This window comes from Zootermopsis nevadensis, unplaced genomic scaffold (genome assembly GCF_977971745.1).
Source record: "Zootermopsis nevadensis isolate Lab colony 2312 unplaced genomic scaffold, Znev_1.0 Znev_ptg000007l, whole genome shotgun sequence".
NCBI classification, from domain to species: Eukaryota; Metazoa; Arthropoda; class Insecta; order Blattodea; family Termopsidae; genus Zootermopsis; species Zootermopsis nevadensis.
This window is the reverse complement of record NW_028259139.1, coordinates 4027408-4054949: the sequence shown is the minus strand read 5'-3', so window position 1 is coordinate 4054949 and position 27542 is coordinate 4027408. Positions and strand designations below refer to the sequence as shown.

The 27542-nt window shown below is 36.7% G+C and overlaps 1 protein-coding gene across 10 annotated transcripts; it reads right to left on the bottom strand.

The window, feature by feature from the left end:
• Positions 1–310: 310 nt before the first annotated feature.
• Positions 311–25801, bottom strand: LOC110830698 (b(0,+)-type amino acid transporter 1). Of its 10 annotated transcripts, none has more exons than XM_022065917.2 (13): positions 25442–25801; positions 12230–12287; positions 10673–10843; positions 8124–8225; positions 7490–7768; positions 6119–6244; positions 5383–5482; positions 4528–4572; positions 3370–3493; positions 2695–2895; positions 1791–1940; positions 1301–1469; positions 311–842 (listed from the first exon to the last, which is right to left on the bottom strand). In XM_022065917.2, the coding sequence occupies exons 3-13, from the start codon at positions 10815–10817 to the stop codon at positions 763–765; spliced, it is 1521 nt and encodes a 506-aa protein (XP_021921609.1). In that variant the 5' UTR covers positions 10818–10843; positions 12230–12287; positions 25442–25801; the 3' UTR covers positions 311–762. The 10 variants fall into 10 exon arrangements, with proteins under 10 accessions (XP_021921609.1, XP_021921604.1, XP_087200144.1 ...); XM_022065912.2 differs by having other exon boundaries at positions 12234–12287; XM_087344018.1 differs by having other exon boundaries at positions 25627–25801.
• Between the last annotated feature and the right edge of the window lie 1741 nt (positions 25802–27542).

The window sequence follows — 27542 nt, the reverse complement described above, 5'->3', positions numbered from 1 at the left end:
ACTCGGTCACAATTACAGCAACATGAGCTGTGATTCAGAAATACCAATGCACGCACATAAAAACTTTTTACCAAATTATAAGGTACAAAACTCCAAAACGGACAGGACAGAGTCTCCAAACCAGAAATGCCCTGGTCAAACTGGGACGCGTAGTAGACACACATCACGGGGTAAAACAGCGCGCTATCCACTGCCCAGAATTACATCAGAGTAAAGGTATTTTTTACACTTTATTATTTTAACAATTGCAATAATTTCTGACACTCTAAATGAAGGCTGGATCTAGTGTGGCACTTATAAAGAATAGTAGTGCATATGAAGAAGTTTATATTTGACTTGTTTACATCATGTTAATTGAATGGCATACTATTTGTTTATAAGTTAAAAGTAAAATAAAAACGCAGACATAAGAAAAGAGTATTCTTACCTGCTGCTGACATTCTTGCACCATACAGCAGACAACATTATGCAGTTTTGAAACAAATTATTTTATTTTCTTCTGATTCAAATGTTGGCTATAGGATTTTTTTAAATTTACTGTATGACCCTAATAAACAGTGTAATAAACAGCTCTTGATTGATTTTTCAATTTGTGTGGTGTATTAGCCGCTAATAATAAACTTCATCATATTACAAACTCATAAATATTAACATTTTATTTCTGCTTATTTACATGTAAATATAAAAAATATTTACATATACACAAAAATGACTTTTTTCATCAAACGTGCACAGGTACATTGAAATCCACTGACTTGAGAGTTAAGTCTTTTTGTCAACATCTAAATTATTCTCAGAAGGAATAACCTCCATGAGAACTTGTATGAAATAAGTGAAGTTATCTGAAACAGAAGAGAGAACATCTTCAAAATCGTAACACAATTACAAGTAATTATCTCAGTACGATATTTTTCATGGCTGTTGACACAAGTATACTTGTTGATTAGGAATTCTAAAAACATCTATGCTTCTCCTTAACACATATTCCTCTATGCAATACAAACAGATACTTCATGAGTTCTCTATGCACACTGAAATGTGTTGGGGAGAAAATTAGAGTTGTCTGTTATCAAAGACTTTAAAAAGGTGGTTTAAAATGTGGCCAAATGTGTTAAAATTTACTGTTTAATTTTTTCCAGTGCACCATATAAGAGGTGCAGAAAAGTTTTCAATTCTGAGGGATAAACATAACCTTAATGACTTGCAAATGACAGTGAATCTTAAGTAACCAACCAATAACTGCAAAATAAGTATCTAAAACTGTATTTTAGAACCATCTACAAAAAAATTAAGTACTCACCCATCCATTTTAGTCGAAATTTGTAATAGACTAAAGGTATGTATAAAATAAATCCAAGCCCAATCAAAAACAGGGCAAAGAAATAACTTAGTGATGGGTCTAAGATGATTGGCACCAAACACAGGAACAACGCCGCAATGATAACAAGTACTGGAGCAAAAAGTGGAACCTGAAACAAATAACAGATCTCTGCTGATGACAAGCACTAATGATATTCATTATTTATAACAATCACATTCTATTCAGACTAGTTTTTATCCTATTACTTCCACTAAAAAATACATAATACTATCCAATAATGCAAAAATGTTTGTTACAACAAAAGCAACAGGTCTAATTCTTGGCAAACTTTATACTTAACTGCACATTAATTAAATTTATATATAATAAAATATTAGTAATGTACATACACAGCAGCACTGAACAGATTGGTGCCTATAACAGGCACTGCTAAGCTGCAGACAATTTCCATCTGCTTTTAATTTATTACCTTGTAAGTTCTTTTAACATCTTTCTTTGTCTTCCGCATGATCATAAGGGCCACCATTGCCAATGCATAGAATATCCAAATAAGGAAACTACAAAAGTCAATCAGTGTTGTTATATCGCCAGCAATGATGAACAAGAATGACAAGAAACCCTGAATTCAGAGAAGGGAATGGTTGCATTAATTTACAAATAGAGTTAAATCATTAATTCCTTCACCCATCTATTAATTAAACAACGAAAAAACAAACTCATAGTGAAGAATTAAATTGAAACAAATTTAAAACAAAAAGTCACAAAAAATGTAAAACATGCATTTACTACAATGTCTGGATATAATAATCTGATCCTAATTAAAAATTTACCTTAAACACATGAACTGCAGTATTTATTTTAATTCTCAACTTACAAATAAGTTATCCTGAACAAGTGTAATAGTCTAGGAAGTTAGAAACATCATTGGCTACCAAACATTATAGATGTCAAGACAAATATTAGACATGGTTTATTTTAGAAATTCAAAAGTCATCAAGCTGTTTAGAATTGTATAATATCTGGCCTTAATTGGTTCAAATTTTGATGTACAGAAAATTACATTATTCCTCTAGACATTCATGGATACACGTCCTGTATCCATATCTTTACTGTAATACTCCTGTAAAATATGTAGCATATATAACAGCAAAACAGAATTCCTAAAACTACACATATAATTAAATTGTCAAAAAGAATCTTCCCTAAACATACATCTTGAAGAGAAAATTTGAGATAAACGGATGAATTATTTGTGAAAGTACACAGACGAAAACCTGTTACATAAATTAAGTAAGGCTTTTGTAATAAAGAAAACCAGCGTCAGAACTGTAACACAAAAGCATGAAACAGTCATAACTTCCTGGGTTACTTACCTGCAAGATAACAGCTGGTGCAGGAGTGAGGCGTCTAAGGTGTATGTAGGAGAATGCTTCGATCATGTGGCCTTCTGTTCCAGCTACATAGCACTGCCTAGCAGTAGCAAATTGACTAGTTAACGCAGAACCAAATGTTGACATCGCAACACCAACAGGAATTATGAAACTCATGACCCCAAGCAATCTGTCACCAAAAACCTAAAATAAAAATAAAACAATTTCTTTATAAACCTAATTCTTCAATTATGGTCTCTTGTTAGCAACAACGATGGATTCAAATTCTAAGGCAGAAGCACATACACAGCAGTAGAAAAGTCCAAAAATAAATGGATTAAAATAAATATTAACTAAAAATATAAATAATTAAATCCAAAAGAAGCAAGAGAAAATCATGTTCATTTTGATTTTTTGTGCAAAATCTGGACACCCTTCACCAAGCACTATTATTTGAAACCTGAGGCAGTACTTTCAGACCTGACAGATCATAGACAACTGTTGCGTTACAATCATTAATCACCCATCCCTTATTTATTCATTCATTCATTCATTCATTTATTTCCATACCCAGAAACTTGACCCAGGTTCTCTTAAATGTGGCTTATAAATCATGTAAGTGAGGTACCCTCAGTCAACAGGTAATCTTTGGACATATGAAGAAGCTTCAATAATTACCACAGCTACTGCTGGTGCTGCAGTCATTTCTGGGACTGTAAGTACTGTCATGTAGGCTATGTTCATCAAGAGGTACACTGCTGCCACGAGGGGAACGGCAATTATAATGCTGCGCAGAACATTGCTGAGGCAGAGCATAAGTACAAAAGTACTGTTACATTCATCTGAGATATTTAAAGAAGTCACTGTTAAACATTATGTTGTTGAAACTATTCCAAACTCAAACCACATTTTCAATTTGAGAAGTTCTTATAAATGATAATTATCATTTTGGAGGAGTTTAAAATGTATTTTAATTTTCCATAGTGACTAATTAACTTCGTAATTATACAGAATCCAATGGGTTGAACAAATCAAGCATGCTAAGTGAATACTCATTAGATCACAGTACTCATTCACTTTGTAAGAGAGATAAGAATAAGAGAATGAGTAACTCGGCTGAAAATTACAATTTTCTTTTCACTGGTTCTTTTAAGTCAAGAACTACCTATGTCACTTTGGTAAAGGATTCTTTGAAAGCAAGCATCACAGAAGAGAACTGCAATTCACAATTATATCAAAGTACGTCACGTGACAAATGAAACATGGGACAGCACAGAGCATCAAACCTTGTTACCCCAATATTTTTAACTAATTTTTAGCCTCTAAATTATTGGCAGAAGTAATGACATTATATGACTGCACTACTCACAAAAAGAAATGAGTTCCTTGTTTTTCCTTTATCACTTTCTTGTAAACTTAAGTGTTTTATACTCTTTTGACCACAAAAATCTTGCAATTTTGTCATCTTTATCTTTGTTTTGAATACATTGCCATTCAGCGTGTGCACTGTAATTCCTTTCGAAACTGCGTGCTTCATAAGAATCATACCAATCAGTCATCAACATCAATTGGTTCAAATGACAATATTAGTGTTCTTGTCTGAAGCGCCCACATATTAAAAGTAAAAAGATATTTGTAGTTGTTGCTATTGACAATTTTCAAGTGAAAAGAAATGCAGAAACAAAGATTTTAATACATATTGACCATGTTAGAAACTCTGCATTGAGGACAAGCCAGAAATAACATATAATTTTGGTTGATCATGACCTTAACTCAAAACCACTGTTTCTTGAGCTGTAGAGTCTTTTATCATAATCATGTAAATTATTTACTTACACTTCTGGATTCCTAACCTCTTCTGTGATGACTGTAACAGTTGCCCTGTAAACAAGAATAAGAACTATTTGCAGTATATAACTTGTATATGAAATACAAGGTTTTATAGTGGTAAAAACGTCACGGACCACAATCAATATTTTCACTAATGTGGGAACCCTAACTCTCAATAGTAACGTTCTATGGGAAGGTAACATTATGCAGAGTTTGACAACTACAGTCCCTGCACATCATAAGATCCAAGATATACAGTTTCCTGTCCTTACTGAGATGTGAGGACTATAGTATGGTTTCCCAGTTCTTACAGTTTTAGCGCATTTCTATACTGACGATGGAGGCGTTACTTTCTTCAAGGCATTGGTAACCACCTACATGGCTGCGTGGTCTCACAACTCAGAATACCACAATCAACATTTATCTTCTAAATTATTAGTAATTTTAATACTCGCACTTTTTCATTGTTTATACCAGTTTTATAATTTAAAACTGAGAAAACAATTTGATTTCCTCTTCTACAGTTTTCTGAAGTGTAGGGGTAGGATGCACAATATAAAGCCTCATGTATCTTAATACCAACTTCACATTTCCATTGTACACCCCCATTCAAGAAAATGAGTTACTATCAATCAAGTTATAGTGTTGAGCACGGCAGAAATGCTACTCAGTAAGATGACTAAAGCATGACGACGTAACAGTTACAAATGACGAGAAGAAAAGATCAATAACAAAACATTATGTTTGTCTCAGTTTTGGTATATTGATAAGCATGAATAATAAGTCCAGCCAGGTGAAATTTTACCCATTATTTATCACTTATAAGTCTTAATAATTGAGCTAATTTTGTAAAACACTCACCATCCACCATAAGCCCAAAGGCAACCATAGAATGCCAAAGCCAATTTGTCTGGAGATGTTGATGAGCCATCAAAACCTTTTGACAGATTCTCTGTTTTTCCTATGAAACAATAATTCACCATCAATATGAGAGAGACTGTGTCAGAAATATATCATCAGCAATGAAAATAAAGCACACTATTACTTAGAACTAATAATAATGATACCATGACCTTTCACAGGTTCAAACATTTTGATCCAACACTAATAAATCAAAAGAAAGTCTTAATTAAATTTTAAGTGCATTACATTTGAGTGATTTAGAACAGTTTAGTTCAGAACTTTTTACCTTCCTTCTTCTATACAAAACCCTGAAGAATAAATATGTAGAAATATAATTTCAGCTGTTGTTTTGAGACTTAGTATTAAGGGAAGAATACAGTTTGAGAGTGTTTGAAAACAATGTGGTAAGAAGAATACTTGGAACTAAGGCAGAGAAGGTAACAGGAGGATGAAAAATACTGCACGATCACAGGCTTCATAATTTTAACAAATATTAGTGTGATAAAATCAAGAAAGATAAGATGTGTGGGACATATGGGCATCCAAATTTTCACTACTATAAAAACATCAAATCACATATGTTTTTGTAAAATTGATAAACAAACATTAAAGTAATAGTGATATATTAATGTTCATAGCAGTATTCACCTCTGTCTCTTATAACTTTTCCTTATATGACTAGCCAAGTACTCACCAGTACAAAGCATGACAACTCCAGCGACAATAACAACTCCACAAACAACAAGCTTGCCGATAGAGAACACATTCTGGATTCGAACATACAGTTTCACACTCATGAAATTTATGAACGTCAGCAGGCCTAGCGGCAAGAGAATACAGTGTTCAGTTAGATTAAATAACATTACAACAGTGAGTAAGCATGTGAGAGCAGAATAATTGATAACAATAGAAAGAATTTCAAAACAACTAACAGATACTTGGCAGATTTATAACCCTTAAACACACCATCTTACAAAATGAACTTCTTAGTTACAAAATAACAATCTATAAAACAACCTTAGAAATTATACATATTTTTAACACTGTAACTCAAAAACTTTTGTTTTCATAACCTCAAACAGGGCACCATTCAGAAATAACGTAACATTCATATAATATTCAAGACACTCAAATTACAGTAATGGACTGCAGCTTCTGCTTACATAATTTTCTTCCATTATAATACTATAATCACAATTCTATAATTATATTTCTTTTGTGTGCATTCTGAAACCAGACTGGAAATCTGAACTCTCAGGATATCATTCCTCTTAGAATATCACAAAAAAAACTGTGTTCTCATGCTCATTTGAGGGTGTGACTTCTTGCCTTCACAGAAGGAAGTGTCAGAATTTAGGATTAATGTTTTATCTCAAGTAAAATCATGTTTTCAATGTAAATCTTAAACATAAATGTATGAATACCAATCGTGGCTATTTATGATTAAGTACTAACAAACATTACCAAATTAAACTCCTAATATTCTTTCTGTACTGACTGTAGTTACTCAGTATCAAACATTAAGCATCCCATAGTGACTTTAAAATACACATATATATAAATTTAACTACTATACAATACAAATCATGTAGTAGCTTACTTTCAATATGTATTATCAATAGGAGCTGCATTTGCAATTACAACACGCTATATTCATTTTTTTATTGTCTATGGTCAGCTTTTACTGTTGTGACCCCTTTCGGGATTTTCTTGCAAAAATACCACGGTGGTTTCGCCTTGCCTTCCGTGGCCAGTCTTTACCCACCAGACTGGAAGAGAAAGGACACGGACAAACATGCCTTGATTGGTACTCGAACCCACGGTCGCAGCGGCCAGACACAGGAGGACCATGCCTCAGACCGCGTGGCCACTGCACCACTAATTCAATGATAACCTTCATTTACTAGATTGAAAATAAACCAGAAATTACTCAAAATTAAATTTTCTGAATTATTTTTAGGCATAAACTTGACTTTTCTTCCCCACAATACTTAACTTGGTAACAACTTTTAATTCATCAAAACAATTTGACTCTTTCATAATAACATGTCATGTTTGTACTCACATAATCCAAGAATTGCAATAATCTTCTTCACTATATCCTGTGATTCCAGTGTCAAGCCATTCATATAACCTACAAATGGCTGGCATATGTACTCAGAGAATGTCAATACCATAATTGCTCCTGCTGTGGGGTTGATAATACAGACTTGGATAAAAGCACAAATAAAGCATGGAAGAGGGCCCCAAAACTTGTGCAGGCCTCTGTATGCTTCAAGGAAGTAAGCGTACTCTGCCCCAGAACGAGGGACAACTGAGCTGAGTTCAGCATATGATAATGCTCCTGCAACAGTCATTATAAATAATTATCAAAAGCAATTGCCATCAGCAATGATTACGATTTTAAGAGATTATATAATATAGATTTAACAGATGATTAAAATATTTTAGCCTTTATTGTTCAAAAATATGGAATATAAATATATAAACGCATAAATATAAAAGCACTAGCAGATAAATTCCAATAGTCAACATACATTAATTCTGTAATGAAATACTCTCATGATGGACATTTGCAAACAAAAAAAAAGGTCTTCCCTCAAATTAAAAATAATGTTTCTGAAATTATTCTCAAATACATGCACATTTAAGAATGTTCTAGAGAAAACAAGCCTTATATTATAAGAAAACTAATTTACCCATTAAAGTGATGACTCCACACACTGCCCAAATAATAAGACATAGCCCCACAGATCCAGACCGTTCCAGTGTTATTGATGGGGACACAAAGATTCCAGAGCCTACAACAAAAAAGAAAAAGTTTTTATACGAATAACAACACAGACTGAGATTTTACATTCTGAAGGTGGTTAAGATATCGATGTCGGTCTTCTGGACTATGACGCTGTGGGGGTACGAACATTTCTGAGGAAAATGTTATCTTAATCAATATTTATTCTATCATTTATTTATGTCTCATTTAAAAATATATTTTCTTGCAAAAATGCCAGGCACGTGAATGCAGATACAATCTAAAATCATGCTCAGAGCATGTTGGCAGGGTTTCCTTCCCTACACCTTCACTACAGGCAACATATTTCAAAACTTGTATTTTAGGGGCTTAATGTGCACTGTTGACGATGACATTTCATAGTTTACTGTTGCTAGTCTTGTGTAAAGTAGAAAGACAAGTACGTCTGAGACATGTAATGATCCCTTTTAACAGAAATGGGTGTATATAATAATTACGACTTATTCAGCCCATAATTTATTCTACAGATAATCAGATAATTGTACTAAATAATTGGAAAGAGCTTTAAAGATCAACGAATGAACTCTATATAATAAGGAAAGAGTTTAATTTTAACATAACATAACATAACCTCAAATGATTATTAAGAATAAAATGTGTCCTACAAGATAATATTTTGTGATGTATCTTACATTTTAATAATTATCTGACATATTTGAGCATGATGATAACATAAGTACTAAAATACACAAATATCAATCAAAAAGGATAATATAAGATAAAGCATAAAAGAGAAAATGAATGAGATTTCATGAAATATTAATAGTTTCTGCTCTACATTATATTAGATTAGATTAGATTAGATTCATTCCATTTATCTCACTTAATTAAGATGTGGAATGAGTCACAACATGCAAGTCATGCGTAAAGATGCAAGTCTAGTCACAGCAGACCTATATACCTGATAACAGAGAATGACAATAAAACAACACATAATGCAGGCAGAAAAATAGGTTTCTATAATTATTCATCAAGAATTTTTAAAATTATTCGTGTAACCAACAATCTCGTAATAAATTAAGGATTTATAAATTCATGAACAGAATAGAAAGTGTGACAGAAACGAATTTTTTAAAGCTAACTGAAAACTAAACACCGTGCGGACGAAGAAACCCAGAAAGACTGCAGAAGAGACTTTCAACTGAAGTGGAATTAAATTAATCAACTGATCAACCACAAAGATCGGAATGTTCTGATAATGAGGCTCAGTCAGACAGATACTTACCTCTCCGTGACAAATGTCTTTTGTGTTTCCATTGCATTTAATATTTTCTATAGAACACTTGTAATAAATTCCACATTGCAGTGGCAGATTCTATGGAAGTAGCTGGTGTAGACGGAATATATGGGGGGGGGGGGGGTCATGGATTAGTCAAAGTATGGGCGAATCAAGTTTCTCAGTTGCACTGGGTCATCCTATTATAATAGGACCTTCTCTGCATAATCAGTGGCGTCGAAGGAAGTGGACAAGATGTGCGACGACCCGGGGCCTCATGGCCTCATGCCTTCACTTGCATGTATCAGAGTTTTCTATCCTCTTTATATTGTATTCGTATTTCGCTTTACACATGCACGACAACAACGAAGGAGGTTTGAGAAAGTTTAGGATAAAAGTCTTTGGACAGCAAACAAGAATGGTTAAATTTCTTATATAAAATTATATTTTTGATGGTACGTAGATTGTATACTGTTCTTGTTCGGTCGCATTATCACCTTTTCTCTTGGTATATCTTAGTTTCTGGCAATTATTTGCAGGTTATATTATTTAGTGTTCTGTCTGACGACAGGTCCATATGAACAGGATCCTTCCATCCTTTTCTCGGACTGGGACCTGTTCATATACGTTCTTGGCAGATGATCAAGAAGTGGTTTGCCATTGCCTTCTTCTGTGTGTGAATGGAGTAATTGTTGGGAAGCCCGGGAGGAAATCTCCGTGTTGCCTAGACCACGGCCTTGCCCAACACAAGTTATAAATTCGGGCACCGCCGGGAATCGAACCCGAGACTCCAGGATTACAAGGCCAGCGTTCTAACCGCTAGACCACCGTGGCACTGTTAGGTTATATTAGTCTTTATTAACAATGACGTACTCTTCAGTGTCTAAAAATGATATTATTATTTGGGTTTATATGTTCATATTATGGGTATTAGACATTTTTTCTGAAGATGACTGGTCCTACTAAAAAATAAACTGTTTTTAAAATTACTATTACGGCCTAATCTAACTTTCTGGCCTTGGTAGACTATTTCTATTTAAACAATCAATCTCGCTCAGAGCATAGAGATCGGTTTCACCGCCACTGCGTATAAAACATATCACATTCCCTGACATTCCTTACTCACGTTCCTCACGTTCCTCGCGTTCTATCAAGCGTTCATGGCAGTGAAATTGTACAGTGAGCAGTGGCGGGCAGAATAAGGAGAGCGTGTTGCATACCTATCATGCAGCTGATGGTCAGGTTCACGGCGCTGAAGAGCCCCAGTTCTCGTTTCAGCTCCACTTTGTTCAGTACCTCTGTACTTCCGGCCGGAAACGATTCTGTACTCCTTCCAGGAAGGACTTCGGCACTGTTTCCTTCCATTGAAAAACCTCTGTTGTGGAGCCCATCTGCAAATTGTATCAGTGACTTGTGATTTACATAACTCCACCTCTTATTACAAGGGTTACTTTCCGAACTTTCGCTGAACAATGGCAAACTATTTTTCGTTCACAGAGAGTATTTATGAAACAGCTTTTCGTTCTTTCAGAATAACTTCCTCCATGGAGTTAAGTCCTTCTTGAGAAGCCAAATAGTACGCTGAGCTAGTCAAAAGATTCCCTGACTTTTATTGAAAACGATATTTGTTTAAATCTTGTCAGTCTAATCACAATAAAATTCCTATTAAATATTAAAATATTACCATAATTAACATTTAATATTTAAAATATATTAAATGATATTCTCTATCGAAATGTTCGATTTACATTAGAATATCACTTTTTACACGACATGTTTCAGTTCTATAAGAACCATCTTCAGGTGTATAAAATTATATAAACTTAAGTATAATTTCTTAAATGCAACTTTTTAGTCAGATGTTTATCAGATTTTAAATTTCAAATGATGTTTTCTTCCAAATTTTATTGTATTTTTTATTTATTTTTTTTAATCTGGAAGAAAACATCATTTGAAATTTAAAATCTGATAAACATCTGACTAAAAAGTTGCATTTAAGAAATTATACTTAAGTTTATATAATTTTATACACCTGAAGATGGTTCTTATAGAACTGAAACATGTCGTGTAAAAAGTGATATTCTAATGTAAATCGAACATTTCGATAGAGAATATCATTTAATATATTTTAAATATTTAAATGTTAATTATGGTAATATTTTAATATTTAATAGGAATTTTATTGTGATTAGACTGACAAGATTTAAACAAATATATATTTATCACAATATGACGCAACTTTATCATCTCATTGAAAACGATGTTCGTTGCCGTGTTAACAACAGCCAACCACTGGTCTCCATCCTGAGCCAGAATAATACTAATAATAATAATAATCACCCCACACAACTAAAAGATTTGCTCATAATAAATATTAAACAATTTAATTTCGTAACAGTAATTATATATTTTGTTTATAGGAGCTTTTGTTATGGGCGTGTCCTTCAATCTTTCCACGTGTTCACATGTAACAGCTCCGAAATTACTGGACCGATAAGACTCAAATTTGTGTAAACTAAAACTAAACTAAATTTTGTTAAGAAAATTTGATTTGTATTAGTTAACTTTTAAGGACCACTGAACTTTTGGGTCCTTTTTAAGGCTTTGATGAAACTCATCTAAACTAACTACTATGACGTGAAAAGAATAATTAAGAGCTTAAGAAATGCCCGAAAATATCAAAAAGAGACAGACGGTTATATATTCATCATGTCTGACGCCTTACCGCTGATGTAACCGACTTGTTAGATATATCAATTGACACAAATATAACTTACTTACAGTCCGATTCAGCCGGTGCTACCATCTTCTTCTTCTTCTTCTATTTGAGCCACTCTGCAACCAAACGGGGGGAAAGAATTCTTTAGAGTGTATAGATTTATGGTTAAAAAGGATCGTCAAGGATAAATGTGTCTTTACCTTTCAGGTTCTTTTGGGACGTAATACAATTGACCTGTCGCTTGCAAGGTCAAAACTTCATCCGTCACAGAAAATTGCGTAAGCATCATTTTCGGTAGAATTTATCTTACGAGGTGCGATCGGAAAGTTTCAAGACTGCGCCTATAAAAACCCGTACACTTATCTCGGGTAATAAATTCATCCATCACCCTCGAAGTAGTTCCCCTGGGAGTGAACACAACGATCCCAGCGCCGCTGCCAAGCCTGGAAGCATCCCTGGAAATCTTTCTTTGTCAGCCTGTCAAGCACCATCTGCGATTCTGCCTGAATCTCTTCTATCGTCTCAAATCTCCTTCCATTTAGCTGAATTTTCATCTTTGGGAAGAGGAAGAAGTCACACGGAGCTTAGAAAAGAAGTTGGGGTCGGTTCTTGCAAGATCTTTGAGCTCCTGACAAACGAGAAGTCGATTCTGCTTCTGGTCCTCAGACAGGATGCGTCGCATGTGGAGTTCTTCCTTTAGAATCAGCTGACAGGTCCCATAGCCTATCCCAACAATGTCGCACAAGTCGTTGATGGTACGACGTCGATCTTCGTGAATGGCCTGCCGAATCTTCGTAACATTTTCGGGCGTTGTGCTCGAATATGGTCGTCCAGAACGCTCGTCATCATCGACAGAGGTTCGGCCATTTTTAAAACGTGAATGCCACACAAAAGTTTGTGCACGACCCATTGGGGACTCCCCAAATGCTTGCTTTAGCATTTCATAGGTTTCCGTAGCCGTTTTGGCAAGAGATTCAGGCAGAATCGCAGATTTACAATTGGAACATTCGATTATTCGATGTGGAACATAGAATGATATTTTAATTATCTTATTTTAAATACATTGTGATTTGACGGAAAAACCAAATAATTAATTTAATAAGTCACAATATGACGCAACTACACTATCTTAAAAATAAACCATACAATGCGACAGAAAATGAAGAAAACAATCGACAAAGCAAATGTCTGAAGACACAAGAAGGTTCATTAAAGTTCATCTACATATCAATGACACGCGTAAAGTGACATTGATGATGATTTGTATGTCCTCTTTAATACGAGGGTCGCTCATTAAGTAATGCCCCACATTTTTTTCCTCAGAACATATTTATTCAAGATGGCTCAAATTTAGTGACAATATAAATCAATGTTTCCTTTACACATACTATTTTTCCACATAGTCCCCATCAACTTGTACGGTTTTACGCCAGCGTGGAACAAGTGCATGCATGCCTTGCCGGTACCAGCTCTTGTCCTGTGCACGTAGCCATGTCCTCACTGCTTGAATAACGCTCTCGTCATCTTCAAATCTTGTTCCGCGGATAGCATCTTTAAGTGGCCCAAAGAGATGGAGTCGGAGGGTGGATGGGGCAGCACCGTTCAACCAAATTTGGTGATTTCTTCCCGGGTTCTCAGACTTGTGTGAGGGCGTGCATTGTCGTGCAGGAGCAAAATTTCTGCTGGATGCTTGTGAGGCCGAACTCGTCGAAAACGCTTCTTGAGGGTTTTCAGGGTCCTGATGTACGCGTCTGAATTGATGGTCGCACCTCTTGGCATCACATCCACAAGAATGACCCCATCACTGTCCCAAAAGACAGTCATCATGACTTTTCCGGCGGAGGGAGTTGTCTTGAATTTCTTCTTTCTCGGTGATTGAGGATGATGCCACTCCATTGACTGCCTTTTTGTCTCTGGCTCAAAGTGGTGTATCCAGGTTTCGTCACCTGTAATGATCCGGGACAGAAAGACCTCTCCCTCAGCATCAAAACGCTCCAACAATTCAGAAGAAATCGTTTTCCTTTGAATCCTGTGGTCTGCTGTGAGACTTCGTGGAACCCATCTTGCGCACACCTTCGAATATGCGAGAGCCTGGATAATTGCAATCACACTTCCATTGCTGACTGAAAGCTGTTGGGCCAATTGTCGAGTTGTGATGCGCCGATCCTCACGAATAATGGCATCCGCGCGGTTCAACATGTCTGGAGTGGTGGCTGTGGCAGGACGCCCAGAGCGCGGCAGATCACGGAGCTCGGTTTCTTCACTTCCTGAAGCTTTAACTCTCTTAGCCCAGCGACCAACGGTGCTCCTATCGACTGCACAGCTTCCATACACAGCACACAAACGTTTATGAATGTTCACCACCGTTTCTTTTTCAGCAACAAGGAATTCAATTACAGCTCGTTGCTTGTAACGAGAGTCGTTCACAGACGCCATTTTAACAGTTCACTACAGCTCCGCTATCGGTTGGAATCATTTGAAACTCCGTACACGAACGCGGGAAACATCAAATCTCAAGCATGTAAAAGTACACTTTTCTATCTTCATTATTGGCTGAGAAAAAAAATGTGGGGCATTACTTAATGAGCGACCCTCGTACTTACTGCAACGCAAAAACGGGCCCTAGACGTGAGCAGATTCGATGATTCAAGTATAATAAACGCTTGCATGAACGCGGTAGTTATGGTAGTTTGATTTGTGCTACACATAGACATTTAAGCCTATATAGAATTATATATGGAAGGGTATTTATACCTGACAGGAATTAAATGACAAGATTCTTAAATAAAATTGCATAACTAGCCAAATATTAATATTATCAAATGAAGGTAAATTTATGAGTGGGTCATATAATAGGCATAACGAAAATGAGAAATGCGTAAAAATGTTAGTCGGAAAACGTGAAGTACAGACACCACTTATAAATCCTAGGCATAGGCGGAAGGATAATATTAAAATGGATTTTAAGTAAATTAAATGTCAGGCTGTGGGCTGGATTGATCGGGCTCAAAATATATCAGTGGCGAGCTCTTATGAACACGGCAATAAATCTTTCGTAATATGCGGGTAATATCTTGATCGGCTTAGCCACTGTAAGTTTCTCAAATATCTGAACAAAGAGATATTAAATTTAATGTAACTGGCTGCAATTATGTGCATCTGGGATGTCGAATTATTTTAATTAAAGCTCAGTGTTCTTACAAATATTATCAATCTTTACATTTCGCTTTCGTATCGCCGATGTAATTCACTCCTTAAATAAAAGTTAGGTTGGCCTTCATGGCGAGACCTCTGATGGAATTACTGTTACAGCGCTTGTGCACTGTGGCGGCTACCTCTGGAACTGCGCTGCTTGTTGTAAGAATCGACTGTCACCATTTAGGCTAATTCTATTGTCTATTTTCGCCTCGCCTGATCATTTATAACAAATTCCTTTGTCGACAGCTCATCTGTAATGGTTTGACTGGTTATCTTATGTAATTTTCACATGAAACACCATCCGGGAAAACAAAGACTGGTTTCAGCACAATAATTTTATCGAAATATAATGAAAGTGTAGCCACGGTGGTCTAGCGGTTAGAACGCTGGCCTTGTAATCCTGGGGGTCTCGGGTTCGATTTCCGGCGGTGCCCGAATTTATAACTTGTGTTGGGCAAGGCCGTGGTCTAGGCATCACGGAGGTTTCCTCCGGGGGCTTCCCCGGTTTCTCCGTGGCATCCCATTCACACACAGAAGAAGGCAATGGCAAACCACTTCTGGATCATCTGCCAAGAACGTATATGAACAGGTCCCAGTCCGAGAAAAGGATGGAAGGATCCTGTTCATATGGACCTGTCGTCAGACAGAACACTAAAATAATAATATTAATAATAATAAAAGTAAATTACACTGTTATAATAAACACGAGGAAAACAGTCATACAGCTACTCGACTTATTCCCGCCCTTTATAGAACTAGAAATGGAGGGTTATTGCCGTGTTCACTGGCTCACATCTTGAGCTTGATAAATCCTGCGCAAACCTTCACACAACATTTCTTCTGAGCTCTTCTTTACGAAGATTTCTCTGAATTCCTGTTACTCCCTCCTTTACACATCCAAATGTTTTATCCAACACGTTCTTCTCAAAAACACTCAATTTTCTTCCTTTGGGATGAGAGACCAAGTTTCACACAAACGCAAAACAACACGTGTTTTTAGATAGATGGCAAAAAGAAATTTTAATTTTTCGAAAGTTATTTTCAGACGCGTGTCTAAATACATGTACGTACGTACGAAATAAAACATACATTACAAATATACGTATATACATGCATATATACACGCCTACAAACATAATTCGTAATACACACAAACAAACAAACAAACAAACAAACAGAAACAGATTCACACACAATTCCATTTTCTCTTTCGGGAACTGAAACTGTAACATAGCAATGCAAGTCTCACCGCCCGATGCTGTCGGCTCGCAAGTTGTGGTAACACTGCCGATCTACTCGCTAGAACGAACCAGACTGGTAGACCCTCGCTGAAGTGATAGCCTGATAGCTCTGTTCATACCTCTCTGACCTTCCAACGTTTCTTTTACACACTTCTACGAAACATATCTGATGGCCTTAAACTGCATTTCTTTTAAATATACGTCAAAACATAAGTGACATTTCTGTTGACTTTAAAAGTTAATGTGACTGACATTATCGAATTTTCTCGGTGTCTCCGGGCGAATTATAAGACTATAATTTTAAATAGGTCCCCCTTCTTCGTGTTCTTGTATTCTCTATGCTCTTTAATATAACGTTATATAGGAAGAATCAGTAGTTAAAGAAATATAACTAAATACTACATTAGAATCATTCATTCACGTTGAAATTACAAATAAAGGTTAATTTATCAAATGAAATATTTACCAGAGCAAAGGCACTTTTGAAACGTTGCATAATTCAGCTCCTGTAACTTTGTCGAATTTCGGGACTGATTTTCCCCTGTTACATTATCATATCGTCTTATCTCATTCGACGCAACTAAATTGTATTTTTACTTTTAATTGAGTCAGCAAAGAATTAAAAATCAGAACTCTCTGAAGCATAAAAACATACTTTTGTTTACTCCTAATATAATAGCCAATGTCCGTCACGCTTGGCTGGGAGAGTTCGATGCGTGAAGAAACCTTAAAACTCTGTGAACGAGGCTGTAGTGACGCCTATGGTGGAGCCTGGGGGAGTCTTCGTTTCGTGGGAGCCTGCAACCAGGCGGTCGGGTTTTGTATTGCTGAGTTTGTTAGGACTGTGGCCTTAATCGCCGTGAATGTTCAATTTATTCTGTGAATTAATTTTATACACTCCGTAATTTCAATGCTTTTTGCGAAGATAACGGTGGTCTAGCGGTTAGAACGCTGGCCTTGTAATCCTGGGGTCTCGGGTTCGATTCCCGGCGGTGCCCGAATTTATAACTTGTGTTGGGCAAGGCCGTGGTCTAGGCATCACGGAGGTTTCCTCCGGGGGCTTCCCCGGTTTCTCCGTGGCATCCCATTCACACACAGAAGAAGGCAATGGCAAACCACTTCTGGATCATCTGCCAAGAAAGTATATATGTATGAGCAGGTCCCTCACAACCTGAAGAGGATGGAAGGATCCTGTTCATAATATATGGACCTGTCGTTAGACAGAACACTACAAATAAAAAATAAAAATAATGCTGTTTAAGGAAATAAAGTCTGTTTATTCTGAGAATCATATGTAACCCATAAATATACTCTGTGGACAATACAAAGGGATACTGAATGTTACAGCAAATGTTACGTGTAGTTAGCATTATTCTTGATAGGGTTAAAGGAGAAATTGCCAAGTTACCGAAAGGGTCTTTAGAGTAGAGGTGTGAAAATGTGATCTGAACGTGGTTCTTGTCTTTGGAGATGAACGTAGGCCTGTCTCGTGAACAGACGGTGTTCAGCAAAGGACAGAGGAGTAAACTAGGACAGTTCAAAACCGGGTTAACGAACCGTATGATGTGCTAGGTAAAAACCTGAACTTTGTTCGTGAGAGTCAATATTATTCAAGTGCATATGGGCTTCATTCGTGATAACGAATTACAGCCTTACAGGTATTGGATTAAGAATAACTAGCTCTGTGAAGAGATCGCATGTTTCCTGCTTTTCTTAGAATTCTTCATTCTATGCGATAAAGGCAGCAAAACTTCTAAACTAATAATCATATAATTTAGTAGATAATCCGTATCTGTTTATAATCTTCTCGGAATATAATCCTATTACTTTTAATTCCTCAGATATAGGCTTAAACAAAATGTTTCGTACTGCTGTTATTTTTACAACTGTTAAATATAGATTCATAAATAATTTATAAAAATGTTTATATCACGTGCCCAGCTCTACTGGTTCATTAATTATCGCCTGTCCGCCATGTTGTTTTACAATCTAATAAATCGAGAAGTGTCGATCCCACTTCAGAAGTCTACGCAACCGCCATTTTCGTACTAATGATGGCATTATATTGTAAAGCAGAAACATGGCATCGCCTCCAGTGACAAGGCGTTTAGTGGCGAGCATGACAGCGTAATAGTTGTATATTACCTTATCGGGAAATTAATCCGAAGAAGCCACAGTAAGATTTAATCAGAGGACATGATCTTGATTAATTTAATGACTCCTTTATCAACTGTATACGTTTACCTCGTCCAGTTAAACATGACTGGACTTTGAATTATGATTCTGCACAGATGTTCAGTGCTTCGTTCTTAATGATGCTGTTTGCGGTGGGAATATTATACGGTGTTAAAGTTTTGTATGGGTGTGAAACGTGGTTTTTAGCTCATACTGAGAGTGTTTAAGAACAGGATGTTAAATAAAATATTTGAACGTAAATACAGGAAAGAGCTGCATAATTAGGAGATTCATAAAATTACTCTTTACTAAATATTATTAGCATCGCCAAATCAAGTAGGATGAGATTGGCTGGGCATGCAGTGCGAATGGTAGAGATGAAAAATGCGTACAAAATTTTGGTTGGAAAGCCTGAAGGGAAGATACCACTTGGAACTAAGCGTAGATGGGAAGAATATATCAAAATGGATATTGGGGGGAAAAGGATGAGAAGATGTGGATTTGATTAATCTGGCTCAGGATAAGAACCAGTGTCAGGCCGTTGTGAATACGATAATAGATCTTCTATAGACCTACGTTGTTCGTACTTCCGGCGTCGAATTATTTATTTCTTCGAACTATCGAGAAATTTAGCATAAGCCAGCTTAAGCTTATACTCAAGCACGGAAGAAACGTTTCATTTCAAATCCTTGCTTGTTGAGCAAAGGCCTGGAGTTCGTTTATGCAGCACGACAGAACAGACTCCCACCAGTCTCCCCTGTCTCAACATAAAATTCCTATGACCCCAGAGAGAATATGCACTTTTGAAGAACGTATGCTCCCATCTTTGTATTTACTAATCGTAATGAAAATATTATTCTTCATACTGGGATGAGTGATGGTGAAGAATGTAGCGCTTCTGACGAAATAAACATAACATTTATTGAATATTTAAAATATGGCAATGTACCTTATAAATTATGTATGTGAGGGTGGCGAAAAACAGATTTTCAATCGTTCTCAAATTTACCCTCAAGATGGAGGTGAGAGGTTCCTCTGAAATTCTGCCAATCACCTTCTAGACTACAAGGCATGCATCATAACTCGCAAGATAAGGATCATATCTTGACCGCCATCATTTGAAGGCCATGGAATTTCCATGTCTGTGTGCATAGTTTGTGACGTAAAATGTGAACGTAATTCATCAAAAAGCCGCGTGTTTCCTTGTGTTTCTTAACGGGGATTCCCACCATTGTGGTTTATCGTTTAATCTGAACTTGAGCAAGTATTGTGAAACTTGTGAGGCTGATCATATACACTGTCCTGTTTTCTTTTGTTATTATTATTGTTGTTGTTATTGTTCCATCTATTCACCACTTTATAATGCATTTACTTCTGTGTACCCGAGAAAAACCTTGCCCCTGATAGTGCAGCAGCTATTTCTTAAATGCATTTTGTTTTTAATACGTGTTACATGTATTATATAGTTTTATTGTGAGGGATGACTATATTTTACGAAAGCGTCTTTCGAATGATGTATGAAGATCCCAAAATGGCAGTTTTCTGAAGTTCCCTGACGTCGTGTTCGCCCGGGATGTTGGCCAAATATTTTCTGAGCGACCTGGAGACAGTTCCTGTCTCTCCTATAATTATTGGGATTACTTTTGCTTTCAATTTCCACATTCTCTGTATTTCTATGAGAAGGTCTTCTCTGTTTCCTTCTTAATCACATTCCACCATGCTGAATGGTGTGTACTGGACACGAAAAATAATTATTATTATTATGATCAATTGTTTAATTGGTCCACAAACAGCCAAAAACTTCAGGCGTGTTGCCGTCATAACTCGGATGCTTGCAGGCCAGGTAAAACTGTAGCCACGGCTCGAACCACGAGATGAGCGGCTACAGCGAGTTATATCTTCAAGAGAGGGGATAAATCAGTCAGTAAAGTAATTTGACTACGTCTGTACGATCGGTGTTTCATCCCGGACAGATGAATCGGAATTTTTCAGGAACGGCACTCATCTGTCTGCCTTTCAGTTAAGTTCCAGAATCAAAGTTGTAAATTCGCTGTATTATCCACAGCATCATATGGAAATTTTGACTCTCTCTATCCACTAACAGTAACTGGTATTATATTACATCGGCCGAAACGGGTATATTTACAAAATTATTTCCGCTGATGTAGGAGAAAAATGTACATCATGATCTTTAAACTCAATCTGCGATAAAAAATGTTGGTACAGTCAGCAAAAATTTGTTATGTAAGTGGGTCGAGACTATCAACGGCGGACATAAGGAATCCTCTTGTACACAGACGTGGAATAAAAAGACAGTCATTTTGTTTGAGAACTTGATCTCACATGTAAGATTTAAGGTTTCACAGCGGTGAGTATGAAGATTTCTGTCTTCTGAGTTGTTGCGCTGAGTAGTCTGGTAGATGTTAACCAACGTTTCAGAGGTCATACTGCCTCCATCATCAGGGCGATGACGATTTCTGTCTTCTGGGTTGTTGCGCTGTGTAGTCTGGTCGATGTTAACCAACGTTTCAGAGGTCATACTGCCTCCGTCATCAGGGCGATGAATATGAAGATTTCTGTCTTCTGGGTTGTTGCGCTGTGTAGTCTGGTCGATGTTTACCAACGTTTCAGAGGTCATACTGCCTCCATCATCAGGGCGATGAGTATGAAGATTTCTGTCTTCTGGGTTGTTGCGCTGTGTAGTCTGGTAGATGTTAACCAATGTTTCAGAGGTCATACTGCCTCCGTCATCAGGGCGATGAGTATAAAGATTGCTGTCTTCTGGGTTGTTGCGCTGTGTAGTCTGGTCTATGTTAACCAACGTTTCGGAGGTCATACTGCCTCCGTCATCAGGGCGATGAAACGTTGATAAACATCGACCAGACTACACAGCGCAACAACCCAGAAGACAGAAATCTTGATCTCACATCTTATCTCAATTATGCACAATTCTTTTCTTTCGAAGAGACACATTGCAAACATGATCTTTGAATGTTAGCCACAGAATGTACATTTAGGACAGACAAAAAAATTCTTCTTAAAATACTACGCTTTCTTCTTCTCGCTTGATTATTCCTTTTACGTTTCTCAGCCATAGATTTTATTTGCGAAGCGAACGACTTCACATAAAACACTCACCTTTAATAACTAATATGCCACAGCTCAGGATTTTAGTGTGGTACAACTTGAAGTTTACCGACGTTTCAGAGGAGCTTAATGATGGAGGCACCGAACAACTATAAAACGTTAGTAATCTACCCAGATTATAAGGTTCAACAACTCAAAACAGATCCATCTTCATGTTCGCTGCTGCGAGAATCTACAATTTCAAATAAATAAAAACTTCTATGTTTACTGAATTAACTAAGAAGTTTCATAATAAAACATGAGCATAGAGGCATGTCAGTCATGTGACAGGAACAGCCTCGAAGATAAGTTGTTTAATTTGCGCATACTGCATAAACCACTTCAAATTCTGTACCTTGAAAGGAATACAGCTATCAGGGTCCTATAGAACGTTTGAATGCTGCCTATAGAACGTGTTACGCAAACACATGTCGACAAAGGGTCTTTTATCAGTTCGTCCAGCTACTATTTCATAGAAAAGAATGAGTTTTTATGCATCAGTTACATTGTTTGTCGATATATACAAGTATATACAGGCCAATAAACATAAATTAACCAGCCGCCAGTCTAACCCAAACTGCAGAGTGTAAAATAAAATTGTAGATACAAGAAGCATTCTTCTCGGAAACAAAACCTATTTAACGCTATCGGTATTATACAATTTCAAGAATTAGAAACAGGGGTATCCAGCGCACTCATAAGACTGCGCTTCTGTCCCAAGTGGGGCGTCGTGAAAAAGTCTTGTAATTACTTGGGAAAACCCCGGAAACCTCAACTACAACAAAAACGCAGGGATCGTCCCTACAAAAACCCGGATAACGCCAACATACATTTTTTAACATTCAAACAAACATATACATAATGTAGTCAATAAAATCTTCTCGGGCAATCAGCCGCGTCAACTGGTTACCGTAGTAACCGACGTTTCGGGAACCAACTGTTCCCATCATCAGGGTACTGGATACCGGTCACATCAGAACCCTGATGAAAGGGACAGAGTTGGTTACCGAAACGTCGGTTTACTACGGTAACCAGTTGACGCGGCTGATTGCCCGAGAAGATCTTATTGATTGTACACGCCGCGAAAGTCTCAAATCCTATAAACAATGTAGTAATCAGTTGATTTTCTTTACTAATAGGAAGTACAAAAGTCCTCAACACAACCATTTGTAACTTCTTCTGATGAAATACATTAGAGTAGATATCAAAGTAATTCCCAGCTTTGTTCATCATTACAAATGCACATAGGGTGGGAGGGGAAACCGCAAAGCAATAGCACGGAGATATGACTCAAATCTTCCTTGTAATATCGGATGTGAAAATATTACGTTTAGACTGTAGAAGCAGAGCGTGCGGGTTAAAACGTGTACCTGCATTGCTAGTGTATCAAAATTCCACCGAATGTGTCAAAGTTAAAAGAGAAAGAAATGTTTCCAGTTCATTACGCCCTGATGACGGAGGCAGCATGACCTCTGAAACGTTTTTAAACATCTACCAGATAACACAGAGCAACAACCCAGAAGACAGAAATCTTCATACTCATCGCCCTGATGATGGAGGCAGTATGACCTCCGAAACGTTGGTTAACATCGACCAGACTACACAACGCAACAACCCAGAAGACAGAAATCTTCATACTCATCGCCCTGATGACGGAGGCAGTATGACCTCTGAAAAGTTGGTTAACATCGACCAGACTACACAGCGCAACAACCCAGAAGACAGAAATCTTCATACTCATCACCCTGATGATGGAGGCAGTATGACCTCCGAAACGTTGGTTAACATCGACCAGACTACACAACGCAACAACCCAGAAGACAGAAATCTTCATACTCATCGCCCTGATGACGGAGGCAGTATGACCTCTGAAAAGTTGGTTAACATCGACCAGACTACACAGCGCAACAACCCAGAAGACAGCAATCTTTATACTCACCGCTGTGATAACCTCAAATCTTACAAACTTAATTTTGCTTCCTAAAAGTTTTCATTACATTCCCCATCCGACCAAGTAACTCGATATGCAACGCCATGTTGACTTGCATCGTCAACTTCTTAATCAGTTACATACGAGTGACCGAAAAGTCACGCAACCCATACTAAAACATTTATTGTTGGCTGCAGTTCTATTGGATTAACATAAGTAGGTCACGCCATGCTTTTACCTACACGTTTCAGTCGAACTACAAGGACATCGTTTTCACATCGAGTATTCATTTTCGAACATCTCGTTGTTACTCGCCTTGAATTAGTTTGATGACACATCTCCCGATTCTCCTGTGCCATCCATGAGAGACCGTTGCTCTCCTCTGAAGACAGAGTGTGTGCTGCCTCTCGGAGGAAGATAATTGGTCCCAATTTCTTAAATTGAATGATAACAGCTAAACGTTACCAGAATTAGTTATGAATTTCACTTCCTTTTTGAAAGATAGTATAATTGCGTCATATTGTGAATCAAATATTAACTTAATTATTCGGTTTTGTCCGTCTAATCACAATTATATTTAAAATTTACAAATAAGATAATTAAAATATCATTTTATGTTCCATAGAAGTACTAGCGTATCCGAACAGGCATGGTTCAATAGACGTGTCTACACTCTCATCTTTGGCCGATGTAGAACATCAAAAGCATTTCCCTTCAAAACAACACATTCGCTCCAATATGTGAAAATAATCTGGATATGAACATCACCAAAAAGCTACACAACAGAAATTGTAATTGAGTTTTAAGTTTGTTGATATAATTTTACACCTGAATGTGGTTCGATGAAACCGAAACATGTTGTAAAAATGTTCCAAATGTAAATCGATTATTCGATGTGGAACATAAAATGATATTTTAATTATCTTATTTGTAAATTTTAAATATAATTGTGATTAGACGGACAAAACCGAATAATTAATTCCTTTTTGAAAGTTGACGAACAAGACTACGGTGCGTACAGCAAATTTAAAAACTCAGGTTTTGAGCGAGTTCTTTGGTGGTCGTTTTATTTCTCTAAACTTTCAGTCCCTCGATTCCCGGATTTCTGTCTTTGGGGGATGGGGGAGTTGAAGGAGAGCGTTTACAAAAACACCCCGCGCACATCAGAAGACATCGAAGCACTGCCACTGCAGAAAGTCTCCTCCAGGTTGAACATGAGGAAAAAGGATGAATACGTACATGCAACGCTGAGCTCCGCGGAAATTCCCAACACTTATTTTAACTTTTTTTGTTATCATTTAAATATTTTGCATTATTTGACAGTTGGAACAAGCGTGTCTTAGTAAAGGGTTTCGTGGCCTACCCGCCGTACTGTCGTAATTGACAAACAACTTGGAGTCTGAGTGACATCACAGATCTAGGAAATTGATATTCTACTCCTGAAATTACAAACGTGTGTGACTTGGACTGCTCTCCAGAATTCAAACCTCAAATAAGTGGGGGGTTTTTGGGGTTTTTTTAAGGTCTATCACGCTCCAAGTAGTTTGCCCACGGTTATACTTTCCCAACTACAGAGTGTACCAAACAGAAAGGCTCCTACTTTCAATACATTACAGTTGTGTGTCTCCTGCCCATATCAGTGTTCCGCACTAAGCGATGGTCCGTCCTCGACACGGTTCCTTTCCACTTATATTTGAAGTCCAATTTCACGGTACAGCCTCAAGTCAAATCAGTTGCATCCACACTCTGCCCCATACAACAACAAAGTGAAACATCGTTACCGACCTCATAATAAATAGCACGCCCTCCAATAAGTGAGTTCTTCGGTCCGCCCCCACACAATAACCGAGCTGATAAAGGTCACAGATTTCGACAACGTCATCCAACCAGCTCCACCTCACGACCTCGTACAGACACATCCACCCGTTCTTACCACACTAATCGAGACTGTGCGGCCTATTTTTTTTTGGCGGAAACATGCGAAGTAGGGCTCGCTGTCTGTGCTTCAAGTATCCATCCGCGAAAACAACGTGACATAGAAATGACGAACAGACACGCTCTTGCAGGTGGGCGACGAGAGGAGTTCCCAAACCGTCTTTATTACGCAAAATGTAAACCGCGCTTTACTATACGTCTTTAAATGTATGCTGTCCTTTGAATTGCCTTCCTGTCATACGAAACATTAATTTTAACAGTAGTTCATAAGATAGTGTAGTTGCGTCATATTGTGATTTATTAAATTAAAATTATAATATTTGGTTATTCCGTCAAATCACAATGTATTTAATAAGATAATTAAAATATCATTCTGTGCTCCATATCGAATAATCGATTTACAATTGGAACAGTTACAACATGTTTCGGTTTTATTAAACCATCATCAGGTGTAAAATTATATTAAATTTAAAACTCAATTACAATTTTTTTTACAATTTTTCGTAGTGTAGTTTTTCGGAGGTCGTGTCCAGATATTTTCATATAATGGATCAACTTTATTGTTTGAAGTGATGCTTTTGAGGTTTACATCGGTCAGAGATGAAATAGTAGACAACGCAGTTGTGTCTGGAGGTGATACAGAAGTATTACCGTATCCGATCAATGATATTTTAATTATTTTAATTATCTTATTAAATACATTGTGATTTGACGGAATAACCAAATATTATAATTTTAATTTAACAGTAGTGTTTAGCACGACGATTTCTATCTGTTCTTCTATGCACAATAATATTTGCATTGAAGAATGAACACGCCTTTGCTATCATTTTCCGCCATGTAGCCACGTGGTGTTAAAACTTGTAAATCCTAGAGATCGCTTCATGCATTAGACACCTAAACCGAACATACCCGCGTAGTAACAAAATAATGTCATCACTTTATATGCTACGCCATGTATGGTCACCTAACAGTAAGTTAGAGAAAATGTAAGAAAAATGACTTTATGTTAGACATCTGGGGGGGCAGAAAATACTTTTTGGAATAGTTAAATGTGGGTGTTTTATATTTGTGTTACTCACTCTTTGAAAGTGTCGACAAGACAGAATATGCAACTGTTACGTGTTCAGATTATGATAAAAAGAATGTAGCTGAATTGTAAATTAAGTACGTAATATTCAAAAAAGAAAATATTTTCTATGCAATGAATCAACTGACTTTAAGTGTGTTATTAATTAAAGAAACAAAGGACATTCCTTTCTAATCAACGCTTGTAATCAGAAGCAAATCTTTGAATTTAGATTACGTCTTTATGTCTGACATATAAATGCTTTGTAAGAATATGGCATCGTAGCCCTCATTAAATTAGATGTCTACGTTCCTCTTCATACTCTCTACTTTTGCATAATTATATACTTTTGATCGACTGTATATTCATTTGTAAATAAATGTGCAACTCTACATTTTTATCTTTTATTATTAATCTTAAAGTTTAAATTATGTTATTGCTTCATATTTATATAAATAGGTACTGGTTTTGTTGGAAAATGTGAGTTTAATAATATTAAAACATTCTTACACAGTTTTAAACTTATATAAATCAATAACTATTTAGTCGATTGGTTCTATGACAAGGAGATAAGATAATCAGCTCTTAACTTCATTTTACAGAAAGTTCAGACTCAAATTCAGCGGATCTAATTATAAGACATTTAAACTGATAAGAAGGCCACACAAAATTATAAACACAGAATTAAATAGAAAAA